General features: G+C 42.3%; 1 protein-coding gene across 3 annotated transcripts in view; it reads right to left on the reverse strand.

Moving 5' to 3' along the window:
- Positions 1 to 2,048: 2,048 nt before the first annotated feature.
- LOC118385497 (trafficking protein particle complex subunit 13-like) overlaps positions 2,049 to 14,465 on the reverse strand; it is a 29,268-nt gene continuing 16,851 nt past the window's right edge. For all 3 annotated transcript variants that reach the window (XM_035772682.2, XM_035772681.2, XM_035772684.2), the window contains exons 3-13: positions 11,242 to 11,341; positions 9,228 to 9,312; positions 8,978 to 9,105; positions 8,698 to 8,770; positions 8,186 to 8,230; positions 7,758 to 7,775; positions 5,919 to 6,046; positions 5,442 to 5,640; positions 3,473 to 3,573; positions 3,066 to 3,213; positions 2,049 to 2,354 (exon numbers count right to left, since the gene is read on the reverse strand). In XM_035772682.2, the coding sequence (XP_035628575.1) occupies positions 2,247 to 2,354; positions 3,066 to 3,213; positions 3,473 to 3,573; positions 5,442 to 5,640; positions 5,919 to 6,046; positions 7,758 to 7,775; positions 8,186 to 8,230; positions 8,698 to 8,770; positions 8,978 to 9,105; positions 9,228 to 9,312; positions 11,242 to 11,341 (1,133 nt within the window). In that variant the 3' untranslated portion in view covers positions 2,049 to 2,246. The remainder of the gene's footprint in view (positions 2,355 to 3,065; positions 3,214 to 3,472; positions 3,574 to 5,441; positions 5,641 to 5,918; positions 6,047 to 7,757; positions 7,776 to 8,185; positions 8,231 to 8,697; positions 8,771 to 8,977; positions 9,106 to 9,227; positions 9,313 to 11,241; positions 11,342 to 14,465) is intronic.

The following is a 14,465-nucleotide window of genomic DNA, read 5'->3' on the forward strand; positions in this document are numbered from 1 at the left end:
GTGTATTCAGTGAGGGGAAACCAGATAGAAATTAAATTAATAGAGCGGATACAATTCCCTATTCTACATGACAGGCAATTGTACCTGGTCTACACAATACAGTTCTATGTTAACGTTCTGTAACATTGCACCTGCAAGTACTGGCCCCAAGATTTGATTGATTAATATTGCTTGTAGTAATTGCCTTGAGGGGAAGGAATTAAGGAAGGGGAGAAATTGAGGAAGGAGATAAGGAATGAGAGCAAAGGGATGAAGAAATTAAGGAGAGAAAGGGAGAAAATAATTAAGAAAGGTGCGAAAAGGGATTAGAGAAAGGAGGAAGGAATTAAGGAAGGACTGAAAGGGATCAAGGATGCATGTGTGAAGTATTTGAACAGGGAGCACGTATTCCTTTTCTCATGATTACATGACAGTTATACACGACAGAAGGGTTACATTGTTTTCTATTCTACCATGTTCAAACTGTTTTTGTACCAAATATTTTGCTATAGTTGCTGTTGGGTCAAACAAATGGCCGAAGCCTTGATCATGTGGAATTCTAGCATTGCTTTCAATAGTAATTATCTGACTGCTAATTTGACGATAAATGAGTGTCCTTGAAAGTATGTTTGGTGTCTGCAGTCCAACACCCCTGGATTTATAATCATAGCAAACACATCATTTCCCTTTTGATTCAGTTTCATTTCACATAGCTAAAGCAATGTTGATAGCTAGTATAAGACTCATTCAGTCTTGTTGATTTTGCATGCTCTTCCATCTGATGTGTGTCAGACAAGCTAATGAATATGCTTGTAAAACAGAGCAGCATAATGTTTTGTCCAAAAATATGTCTCAATAAAATGTATTACAATTGATAGCTGTTGAAAGTCTTGTTGTGAAATCGTATAATGAATTCGCTTCAGAGGCAGATTTGAACAATACCTTGAGTGTGTAAAGCTGCCGCGAGTGTAGAAAGCTGTCAAGGCAAAGGGTGGCTACTTTGAAGAATCTAAAAAATATTTTGATTTGTTTAACACTTTTTTGGTTACAATGTAGAAAATAGTAAAAAAAAAGAAAAACCTTTGAATGAGAAGTTCTGGGAAAGGACACCAAAACATTTCTGCAGCATTGAAGGTCTCCAAGAACACAGAACACTTCTTAAATGGAAGAAATTTGGTACCACCAAGACTTTTCCTCGAGCTGGCCGCCTTGCCAAACTGAGTAATCAGGGAAGGGAGGTGACCAAGTACCCAATGGTCACTCTGACAGAGCTCTCGAGTTCCTCTGTGGAGATGGGAGAACCTTCCAGAAGGACACCCATCTCTGCAGCACTCCACCAATCAGGCCTTCATGGTAGAGTTGCCAGACAGAAGCTACTCCTCTGTAAAAGGCACATAACAACCCACTTGGAGTTTGCCTGAAGGCACCTAAAGGACTCAGACCATGAGAAACAAGATTATATGGTCTGATGAAACCAAGATTCAACTCTTTAGCCTGAATGCCAAACATCACACCTGGAGGAAACCTGGCACCATCCCTACAGTGAAGCATGGTGGTGGCATCAGGCTGTGGGGGTGTTTGTCAGTGGAAGGTACTGGGAGACTAGTAAGGATCAAGGGAAAGATGAACGGAGCAAAGTACAGAGATCCTCAATGAAAACCTGCTCCAGAGCACGCACGACCTCAGACTGGGGGCGAAGGTTCGACCTGAAGCACACAGCTAACGCAGGAGTGGCTTCGGGGCAAGTCTCTGAATGTTCCTGAGTGGCCCAGCCAGAGCCTGGACTTGAACCCGATTGAACATCTCTGGAGAGATCAGAAAATAACTGTGCAGCAATGCTCCCCATCCAACCTGACAGAGCTTGAGAGGATCTGCAGAGAAGAATAGGAGAAACTCCCCATACACAGGTGTGCTAAGCTTGTAGCATCAAACCGAAGAAGACTCAAGGCTGTAATAGCTGCCAAAAGTGCTTTTAACCTAATAAAAAGCCATGGGGTCTGAATACTTTCTGAAAGCACTGTGAATAGTGCACTACACATGTTTTTATAGTGAAAGCACAACCAACCATGGATTAAATACCGCTTTTATTCACATTTAAAATCCAGATTGTTTTTTGCAAAGAAAACATTAAAAACATAACATCTGTTAAAACATGATAACCTTGGGGTGTGTACTGTAAGGTGATAGTATAGGTGCAGAGTTCGGAAGTTGGTGCATGGAGATTTGAGATTTATAGTGCTGGGTTCTAGAAGGGTCTGGAAAGGTCTTTAGCTCTCCCGGCTCATGTATGGACAGACCACACACACCTGCGCAACGTCATCGTATTCATACGTCCTCTTCAGAAATGTGTCGGTTAGTCTCAGGCCGGATATACTCTGAAATATAAGAAAATGGTAATTAGTTACGATTATTATCAGTAATATATTTTGAACTATTAACAGTCGACGTGAGACGTTACATAATAATAAGACATCATAAAGGGTCATATGCTTTGTGGGTAACACTCTAAAAGCATCCAGGTATGATGCATTGTGATGCAGTTACAATGCATTGTAAAACTTGTCATGGAGCATGTATGACCCCATTTAGGCCAATTGAATGTTTAATGGATTTATTGTCAAGGCGAGTAAATAAAACATTGAAAAGTGGACTTTCTTGCTAAAATACTATAGCAAACGTAGTTCAACAGCTAGTGACCTAATCAACAGATGTTAGCCTCTTGGGGAAGATAAGAGGCAAAAGGTCAGCCGTGAGGAAGTTGTGTCTCTCTCTTTACTGGGGGCTTGAGGACATTCTTTATCTGCTATAATATTGCAACTTTTTCATTTTTCAGATGCCATTTTCATTTTTGGGGAAAAGTGAAGCGGGCATTCGTTAAACATGTCATTAAAATGATATGGCCTTATAATATCTTTTAATCGTCTCACAATGACCACACACTAAATAACAGCTAGTTTCAGGCAGTTGAAAATGTTATGGATCGAGGGACATAACTTGTTAAAAAGACAAAACAAATACATGCTTGTGACAAGTATTAAAGCTTGATACCTCTCTGCTTTAACCTAGTATTATAACTTTAGAAATACCTGCAGTCCCTGGACAGAGGAGAGGAGTTTGAGGGGCAAAGCGAGTGAGGCACTGGGGCTGACTTTGCCTAGCTGTCTCCCTGATACACCACACCAGTGGATGGAGCAGGTGTTGCACATCTCCAGCACCAGGTCCATGGTCCTCTCACTGCAACAACACACACAACCAGCCTGGTTACACATCGCTATGTTCTTTAGCCACCTGACTATATCGGTTGTCATTCCTTCTTGTACATGAATGAAATGTCATGACAATGACAGACAGGGGAGTAGACTAAAGCATATAGAGATCAGTACATGCGTATAGTAGCAGAGTTGAGGTCAATTCCATTTCAATTCGTTTTTAATTGAATTCAGTCAAGTGAATTGAAACGCTATATAACCCCACCCCTGGTGTGCAACTATACCTGCAGTTGGTGATTTTACAGGTGATGTCGAAGGGTTCCTCTAGGTTGACGGTGTCTGGGATCATCTCCAGCGATAGCCTGACGTCTCCGTAACCTGGAGCCTGGTGGCGACAAGGGGGGAAAGAAATACCTTGATGAAGGTTGACTGAGACCGAAACGTTGGTACGTACATTTTCCCGGATTTACCGCCTACAATTTTGGACCGATTTTCTTCGTGTTAGAACAACAGGAAGGGCATCATCTGGGACCATGGTTGAGGCCACTTTAGATTGCACTGTGTTTTGTACTTTGTTAAATTTTCCGCTTTTTGTGTTTTTGGGTGGTCGTTTGGTTGATACGCAATTTGTGATGCAATTGTAGGCCAATTTGGAAACCGTGTAGAATGACTGCATTTCCCAATTGAGAATATATTCAAATCAAATTTATTGGTCACATACACATATTTAGCAGATGTTATTGGTCACATACACATATTTAGCAGATGTTATTGGTCACATACACATATTTAATAGATGTTATTGCGGGTGTAGCGACATGCTTGCGTTCCTAGCCCCAACAGTGCAATAGTATATAACAATTTACAACAATACACACAAATCTAAATTAAAATAATCAAATGAAGAAATATATAAATATTAGGATGAGCAATGTCAGTAGCATTGACTAAAATATAGTAGGATAGAATACAGTACATACATATGAAATTAGTAAAACAGTATGTAAATATTATTAAAGTGGCCAGTGATTCCATGTTTAGGAGTGGCAGGTAGCCTAGTGGTTAGAGCGTTGGGCCAGTAACCAAAAGGTTCCTGGATTGAATCCCCGGGCTGACAAGGTAAAAATCTGTCGTTCTGCCCCTGAGCAAGGCAGTTAAACCCACTGTTCCCCGGTAGGCCGTCGCTGTAAATAAGAATTTGTTCTTAACTGACTTGCCTAGTTAAATAAAGGCAAAATGCGTATATAGGGCAGCAGCCTCTAAGGTGCAGGGTTGAGTAACCAGGTGGTAGCCAGCTAGTGATGGCTATTTAACAGTCTGATTGCCTTGGGATAGAAGCCGTCTCTCAGTCCCAGCGTTGATGCACCTGTATTTTGTGCATCTGTAAAAGTTTGTGAGGGTCTTAGAAGCCAAGCCAAATTTCTTCAGCCTCCTGAGGTTGAAGAGGCGCTGTTGCCCCTTCTTCACCACACGGTCTGTGTGGGTGGACCATTTCAGATTGTCAGTGATGTGTACGCTGAGGAACTTGAAGCTTTTCACCTTCTTCACTGCGGTCTCATTGATGTGGATAGGGGCGTGCTCCCTCTGCTGTTTTCTGTAGTCCACGATCAGCTCCTTCATTTTGTTGATGTTGAGGGAGAGGTTATTTTTCTGGCACCACTCCGCCAGGGCCCTACCCTCCTCCCTGTAGCTGTCTTGTCATTTTTGGTAATCAGGCCTACTAATGTGTCGTCTGCAAACCTGATGATTGAGTTGGAGGCCTGCGTTGCCACGTATGGGTAAACAGGGAGTACAGGAGGGGCCTGAGCACACACCCTTGTGGGGCCCCTGTGTTGAGGATCAGCAAAGTGGAGGTGTTGTTTCCTACCTTCAACAACTGGGCACGGCCCGTCAGAAAGTCCAGTTGCACAGGGCGGGGTTCAGGCCTAGGGCCCCAAGCTTAATGATGAGCTTGGAGGGTTACTATGGTGTTGAAGGCTGAGCTTTTGTCAATGCTGCGAATACAATCATCTTGAGCTTTGCTATTTTCATTGTAATTCTCCAATGAGTCACATTCGGCAACAGCCCAGGTATGACTGACAAAAACGATGACAGCATCAACACCACCACCACTCAACATCATCACCAATACTAAACATCACCACCACTCAACAAATAACCACAAAGACAGCATTGAGACTGAGAATGTCCTGTTATGCAACAACCATACTGTGACTAGGAATCATATACTCTAACTGATAATGTACACGGTACCATTCTCTGTAGCTGGCTTGTCTGCAGCCTTCCTCTTTCTCCTAAGTTGGTCTTCCACACAATGTCCAGTTTGCCGATCACCGTCACGCCCTTGATGATGCCCGCCTTCTCTGCAAACTCTGGCTTGGGCTTCAGACAGTAGAGATACTGGCGCGTGTCCATGGGCTGCAAGTAAGACATCTTCCCAAATGTAGACGTTCTGGAACACAGTCAGGGTGGAGAAGCCTGAAAACCTATTACCTTTGACATATCGTGGGGGCGTCTCCAGCTACACTGACAAAACCTGGCCAAGTGAATGCTGTATTTTGTAAGCAGCGTAGTTTCCAAATCAGAAGTCATACAGCTTTCCCTTTCTAAATGTTTTAACAAAAGAAAAGCAGTAAAATAACAAAGTACTGACACTAGAAACTCAGTTCCCCTTTATTTTACTGCACAATCAAAACAAAGCTCAAATGTGTGTGTGTGTGTCTCCCTTACCCTTCGTCCTCCACGGTGTTGAGCTCGGCGACGTTGTACATCATGGAGGGCTCCAGGGACACTTTCTCCATGAACATGGACGACGTGGTGATGTTCTGGATCTGGGCCTCCAGGAACACCTCGTCTGTCTGGGGTCAGGGGTCGGCGCTAACGTTAGACGCCAATACTAACTAGAGGAACACCTCAAAGGATCTAACTGGGCAGCACTTCGACTTCAATCCCCTTCCAATGTACTTATATTGGCCACTCAAGGGGATATTGTAGATTTAATTTGGGCCTAGTGTGTGTCACATTTTTCTGCTCACATGTAATTTATACAGGTAGAATCTGGAAAACACCACAAAGTACCTGTATAATTTAGGCATGTACTGTAGGAATGCGCCTGAAATGTTACACATTAGAACCCCAGTAAGACAGGGTTTTTGTTTCTTTGTCAGCCCTATGAAAAATCAACCAGTGGGGCCCAAATGGAGTACAAAAGTCTGCTCAGTTTACCTTTGAGGAGTGGATTAGTACTGAACTGAACAGAGGAGTGCTCCGAGATTAGTTCATGCCTTTAATCCAAAGGCTAGTGATTAAGTAGGGACCACAGTCAGTAACATTCTGCCAGACTGGGGTTGTTGTTACAGAGCAGAGCACCTCTACTTCCCATCTCCCATGCCGAGCCTGACCAGTCATCCACCCAACCCAAACCCTCAGATCTGACACATCTCAAATAGCACCTTATACCCCATGTAGTGCAGCTATTTTTGGCCATAGCTTTATGTGAACAATGTTTCACTTGATCAGATCTATTTGGACTCTTGAAAGAGTTTCTTTCAGTTAAAAGAGTGAAATAAACATATACATTTACAAATCAGATTTATAAAATCACCAACTCCATAAACATCATTCAAATGTACAGCCCTTTACATAAGAGATATCATTCAAATCTACATTCTGAATCCAAATCATTCAAAAGAAGTGTTGAAATGGAAAACCCCACTACAATCATACAGACCTGGGCATTTGCCTGAAATAGTACCCTATTCACTATAGTGCACTACTTTTGACCAGAGCCCAAAGTAGTGAACTATATAGGGAATAGGGTGCCATTTCACAGCCCTACACCAATTTTGTCTAGGGTTGAGAAAGTCCTGTGAGAGATGAGTTAGCAAGAGGGAAAAATCATCGAAGAGGAAAAATTCAGAGCAATGGCAAAATAGTGGGAAAAGCATTTCATGGACTTTTATTAACGCAGCATGATACCTCTGATTTCCTGGCGAAAAGTAATATCTTTCTAGTCCGGCTGAAACCAAACTTGAAATCTTCCTGACTTCACAGTCTGGAAAGTTTATTTAGATGTTTTCGGCATGATGCGTTGATATTGAAGGGGCCTGTGCTTTTTTTACTGATTGGTTCTCCTCCATGTCTTTCTCGCTCAAACACCCACATATGGACAACCCCACACAGCTCCCAATCGCTGCCCCCTTCCAATACAACTGTTGGATTTAAAATCCAAACAACTAAGAAGGTCTCAACCCCCCAGATTTGATTTATTTTTGAGAGAGAGAACCAATCAAAGCTCAAGCCAATTTCTGTGCACATATTGTACCAGCAACGGGCTCTAGTCCAGAGCAGTGTGTCACAGCTCTCCCTCGCATCAGCCAGGCTACTGTACCATTGAGTTTTCTACAGACTTTTGTTCCCCACAATAGCGTGTTAACTTCCATGCATGCCTTTTAATTATTTTGCCTTTGCTCTTGCTCATTTCCTACAGAAAGAGAGACAGACATTGCTGCAACAAAAATGATTAAGAAAGCGAGGGTTAAGAGCAGTGAAAACAGAAAAAACTATTACCACAGAACTGAGGTCACTCTAAATGGAGAAAACAAAAACACAAGAGACAATAAACAAATGAAGGTTACATGTCAAATGAAAGGGACAATACATCTGATGCTCTAGCGAATGAAACTATGAAACAGTACTATGAGAAGAAATCTGCTAATTTGACTATATGTGTCACCAATGGAAAATGTCTGACCATGGAATGAAACATGGCATACAGAAACCCAGTTTTATGTCAAATTAAAAACCAATTGCTGAATTGATAGTGGAAATTTATGGAGAAAAGATGTGACTATATATGAGTGAAGATAGCTAAAGTATGTTGACAAAGATGGAAGGTTGAATACGCTGGTAAGGTGACTATTTGTTGTCATTGTTTTGGTACAGGTAATAAAACGGTGAGGTAAGTGCAGCTGGGAGAAAGAGAGAAACAAACATACCTCTGCATTGTAGAACTTGGTTTTGACGTCGAGCGGCTTCAGAACCTGATTGAGAATACATTGCAAGCTAAATGATGCAAATGTCTCAAATGATTTCTCAAACGATTCCTCCATTCAACAGCCATAAAAATAAAAATAAATCTTCCTTCACAACAACAAAAAAATATAGCCATTTATCTCTGGTAACAAAAAAATACTTAAATCCATGAGCCAACAAATTTGATTTAAAACAGTCGGTATATCTTATACAAAAAAAGTATTACTGGAGAAGTTAGATTTAGTTTAATTGTGTGACTCAGAGTAGATCCCATCTGAGACTGGAGGATAGTAGGTAGTGAGATTGTTCGGTAGTCAAAAGCCAAAGCTAGTGTGCTATTGCCTTTTTACATTGACATTTTAGTTACTTAGCAGACGTGGACCAGTGACATTGTTCAGGGTTGAGGTCTGCTCTTCCAATATAACTCAGTGAGGGGGAATGGGAGAGTTCAAATAAAGGATGCTTTGAAACTCACCTGAAATTTGAAGAACTTCCTGAAGTACAGCTTCTCTCCAGCCTGTGTGGTATAACTGACTGCACAAACCAAACTGGAGTAGACACAAATTCTTTGCATGTTAGCACTCAAATCATCTCCTATGCATCTTTGCAGATGTGCAGATGTATCTGCCCCATAGCGGTGTCTCGAAGTGACACCCTTTCCCCAGAATTATATAGAGCACTGATCAAAAGTTGGTCACTATATGGGGAATAGGGCGTCATTCCAGATTGACTCCATGTCAGGGAAGAAAACGTACATGTGAGTCCCAATCTCTTTGACTTCATGGTGGATGACATCATCAACGCAGGACTCAGGCTTCAGCTCTGTGACTGCGTTGTTGGACGCTGATAGGTTTAACCTCTGAGAGCTGGTCTGCAGGTCTGCCTGTAAGACATGACAAAAAAAAAAGAGAGAGGGATTTCACTTAAAAGGAGTGTGAATAGGACAAGTGGATTCACCAGAGATGAAAGATGCTTCCATTGGATTGATGTAAGTCTGCATTGTACCTTGACTAGTATGTCCTTGACCACCTGGCTGCTGTCATTGTGCACACTAATGTAACTTGAGAAGGTCTCGCCAAGGAAAATATTTCTGTGCAGAGGAAAGTTAGTACGCAAGTGTCACACACAAAGACAAGGGGCTACACACAAAAACAATGCCCACTGAAGACCAGAAATAACACTTTTCTTTTCAGTGAAAATTATTAATGTATGGTATATATCTCCATATACAGTGCATTAGGAAAGTCTTGACTTTTTGACCCCTTGACCTTTTTCATATTTTATTAAGTTACAGTCTTATTCTAAAATGGATTAAATACATTTGTTTCCTCATCAATCTACACACAATACCCCATAATGACCAAGTTTTTGTGTGTGTGTGTGTGTGTAAATGTATTAAAAATAAAAAACAGAAATACCTTATTTATATACATTTTCAGACCCTTTGCTATGAAACTCAAAATTGAGCTCAGGTAAATCCTGTTTCCAATGATCATCCTTTCAGATGTTTCTACAACTTGATTACAGCATTGAAGGTCCCCAAGAACACAGTGGCCTCCATCATTCTTAAATGGAAGAAGTTTGGAACCACCAAGACTCTTCCTAGAGCTGGCCGCCCGGCCAAACTGAGCAATTGGGGGAGAAGGGCCTTGGTCAGGGAGTTGACCAAGAACCCAATTGTCACTCTGACAAAGCTCCAGAGTTCCTCTGTGGAGATGGGAGAACCTTCCAAAAGGACAACCATCTCTGCAGCACTCCACCAATCAGGTGTGTCTGGTAGAGTGGCCAGATGGAAGCCACTCCTCAGTAAAAAGGCCCATGACAGCCCGCTTGGAGTTTGCTAAAAGGCACCTAAAGAACTCTCAGACCATGAGAAACAAGATTCTCTGGTCTGATGAAACCAAGATTCAACTCTTTGACCTGAATGCCAAGCGACATGTCTGGAGGAAGCATGGTGGTGTCAACATCATGTTATGGGGATGTTTTTCAGAGGCAGGGACTGGGAACCTAGTGCGGTTCGAGGGAAAGATGAACAGAGCAAAGTAGAGAGAGATCCTCGATGAAAACCTGCTCCAGAGCACTCAGAACCTCAGACTGGGGCGAAGGTTCACCTTCCAACAGGACAACGACCCTAAGCACACAGCCAAGACAACGCAGGAGTGGCTTTGGGACAAGTCTCTGAATGTCCTCGAGTGGCCCAGCCAGAGCCGGGATTTGAACCTGATCGAACATCTCTGGAGAGAAAACTCAAGGCTGCAATTGTTGGTGCTTCAACAAAGTACTGAGTAAAGGGTCTACTTATGTAAATGTGATATTTCAGTTAAGTTTTTTTTTTAGAAATTAGCAACAAAAAAACAACATGTTTTTGCTTTGTCATTATGGGGTATTGTGTGTAGATTGATACATTTTAGAAATAAGGCTGTAATGTACAAGTGTGTAAAGTATAGGGGTCTAAATACTTTCCAAATCACTGTATACTTCCACTACCAAAAATGGAGAACACCATTGTGTTCATGAGAGTCTCAGCATTCAATCGATTGGTTTCTGGGCCAAACCGTTTGGACGCTACAGACGTTTTTGTGAGAATACCGATTTCTGGGATGTCGCATGGTCTGACAAATACCGCTCTAGCTCTGCTACCTTTCACCACAGAAGCAGAAGGGTGATGTCAGCGAATAAGGTCAAGGGGTCACGAATTGCAACGCTGTTGGGTTTTTCACGCTCAACAGTTTCCCCATGTGTTTCAAGAATGGTCCACCACCCAAAGGACATCCAGCCAACTTGGCACAACTGTGAGAAGCACTGGAGTCAACATGGGCCAGCATCTCTGTGGAACGCTTTCGACACCTTGTAGAGTCCAATCCCCCGACAAATTGCTGTTCTCAGGGCCATATTAGGAAGAAAGTTCTAACTGTTTTGTACATTCAGTGTAAACTGCTAGTTGTGTGTGCTTCTCTAGACATGTCATCCTGTTCTATATACGTAAAACGGTTCAAAGGGCTGTTGTAGTGTTTATTACCCAAAGTTCTGAGGTAGTGTGAGCATCTCTCCCAGCATTAAAGCCTCTGCTCCTTTAATAGTGGATGGATCCTCCTTCATGAGCCGACTGAACAAATCTCCTGTAGAATGCACGCGCACACACAATCGTCAGGTCTCATCAGATTTCCCATCATGTTAGTTTTTTAAAGGAAATATTGATGATCAATGTCAATATTCTAAATCTCTGAGTAAAAGGCTGCCTTCAGAGGAGCAGTGTGGAAGATACGAGAGCTGGGTGGCATAAAAACGATCACAATTTATTTTCTGTCTCTGAAATAGTGTTCTAGTCGTTCATCTTGATTTACGGCTATGCCTTCATTTAGTTTCTCCACCCTGGTATAAATAGCGTCCAGACCCAGAAGTGTCACTGTGATTTATGGGTCCCGTGGCGTTGGGTTACCAGCCCAGTGCTCACATTGCAGTAGGCAGGCCTCCAAAATGAAAAACACTAAATTATCATCGCGGGACAATGCATATTTAATCTACATCACAACATCCATGTAAATGTGCTGGGGTTAGCCAAAAGCTAATGTGCACCCGTAGTCCCTGGGCAGGTAAGTGCCTTTACACAGCACACTACACCAATACTCACTAAAAACAACACGAAAATACATTACATCCAATAATATATAATTATATAAATCAGTTTACCTGAATTGCCTTGTGAAAACCTAACACTATAATATAATTTTCTATAAAACGTAGCCAGTCATGTTGACAATAGAACAAGCGTTCAAATGATGCCCACCTGTCCACCTGACGTAGATTGTGATTTATAAATGGACCGTAATTGTGTGATGGACGCAGGGTTGTGTTCAATACAACTACAAGTGTGCTTTGCTGTAGTTCCTCAACAGCACAGCTGGGAGAGATCAACAAAAAAAAAAGCCCCTTATAGTCGAGTCATAAAAGTGCATTGAAATGATTTAAGAAATGTGGAGAGCCGTGGCCACTTGGAGACACCAGTTAGTCCTTTCACTCCGACACTTGTCATTTTTTTGTTGTCTTATGTTGCACCTACAACACATTTTCCAGGAATATTCTTATCGTGCAACTGAATGGATCCAGAGAATTTTCAAATTTCATTAACAACAAATGCAGTGGAAAGTACAGTAAATATAAAATGCACATAAAAATCAGTGTAATGTTTGGATTCAGTCTTGTGAACGCTTGTGTCGTCAGTCTAATCAATTTTGCATCATCTCCAAATGGTTCCCTTTCAATTGGTACCATGGTTATGCACATGTGTTTCATATTTCTTCTGTAAGAAACAGTAAACAGTCATATCCATATGAGCCAATTCACACAAGTGTAAAGGGTTAACACACATATTTATATTTCATTTATTTCACCAGGTAGGCTCGTTGAGAACAAGTTCTCATTTACAACTGCGACCTGGCCAAGATAAAGCAAAGCAGTTCGACACAAACAACAACACAGAGTTACACATGGAATAAACAAACATAGTCAATAACACAGCAGAAAAAAAGTCTATATACATTGTGTTCAAATGAGGTAAGATAAGGGAGGTAAGGCAATAAATAGGCCATAGTGGCAAGATATAGCAATTAAACACTAGTGATAGATGTGCAGAGGATGAACGTGCAAGTAGAGATACTGGGGTGCAAAGGAGCAAAATAAACAGATAAATAAATACAGTATATGGATGGGCTATTTACACATAGATCATTGCACCTGTACATAGCCTGTGAGCTGCTCTGACAGCTGGTGCTTAAAGTTAGTGAGGGAGATATGAGTCTCCAGCTTCAGCGATTTTTGCAGTTCGTTCCAGTCATTGGCAGCAGAGAACTGGAAGGAAAGGCGGCCAAAGTCAGAATTGGCTTTGGGGGTTACAAGTGAAATATACCTGCTGGATCTCGTGCTGCGGGTGGGCGCTGCTATGGTGAGCAGTGAACTGAGATAAGGCGGGGCTTTACCTAGCAAACACTTGTAGATGACCTGGGTCCAGTGGGTGTGGAGAAAAGTATGAAGCGAGGGCCAGCCAACGAGAGTGTACAGGTCGCAGTGATGGGTAGTATATGGGGCTTTGGTGACAAAACGGATGGCTCTGTGATAGACTGCATCCAATTTATTGAGTAGAGTGTTGGGGGCTGTTTTGTAAATGACATCGCCAAAGTCAAAGATCAGTAGGATAGTCAGTTTGTACGAAGATATTTTGGCAGCATGAGTGAAGGATGCTTTGTTGCGAAATAGGAAGGAGATGGAGATGCTTAATCTGGGTCTGGAAGGAGATTTTACAGTCTAACCAGACACGTAGGTATTTGTAGTTGTCCACATATTCTAGGTCAGAACTGTCCAGAGTAGTGATGCTGGACAGGCAGGCAGGTGCGGGCATCGATCGGTTGAAGAGCATGCATTTAGTTTTACTTGCATTTAAGAGCAGTTGGAGGCCACGGAAGGAGAGTTGTATGGCGTTGAAGCTCATCTGGAGGTTAGTTAGCACAGTGTCCAAAGAAGGGCGAGAAGTATACAGAATGTTGTCGTCTGCATAGAGGTGGTTCAGAGAATCATCAGTAGCAAGAGCGACATCATTGATGTATACAGAGAAGAGAGTCGGCCCGAGAATTTAACCCTGTGGCACCCCCATAGAGACTGCCAGAGGTCCAGACAACAGGCCCTCCGATTTCACACTCTGAACACTATCAGAGAAGTAGTTGGTGAACCAGGCGGGGCAGTCATTTGAGAAACCAAGTCTGTTGAGTCTGCCAATAAGAATGTTGTGATTGACAAAGTCGAAAGGCTTGGCCAAGTCGATGAATACGGCTGCACAGTATTGTCTGTTATCGATGGCGGTTATGATATTGTTTAGGAGCGTGGCTGAGGTGCACCCATGACCAGCTCGGGAAGCCAGATTGCATAGCGGAGATGGTACGGTGGGATTCGAAATGGTCAGTGATCTGTTTGTTAACTTGGCTTTTGAAGACCTTAGAAAGGAAGGGTAGGATAGATATTAGGTCTGCCGCAGTTTGGATCTAGTGTCTCCCCCTTTGAAGAGGGGGATGACCGTGGCAGCTTTCTAATCTTTAGGGATCTCAAACGATAAGAAAGAGGTTGAACAGGCTAGTTATAGGGGTTGCAACAATTTCGGCAGATCATTTTAGAAAGAGAGGGTCCAGATTGTCTAGCCTGGTTGATTTGTAGGGATACAGATTTTGCAGCTCTTTCAGAACATCATCTGTCTGG

This window comes from Oncorhynchus keta, chromosome 6, assembly GCF_023373465.1.
Source record: "Oncorhynchus keta strain PuntledgeMale-10-30-2019 chromosome 6, Oket_V2, whole genome shotgun sequence".
Classification (NCBI taxonomy): Eukaryota; Metazoa; Chordata; class Actinopteri; order Salmoniformes; family Salmonidae; genus Oncorhynchus; species Oncorhynchus keta.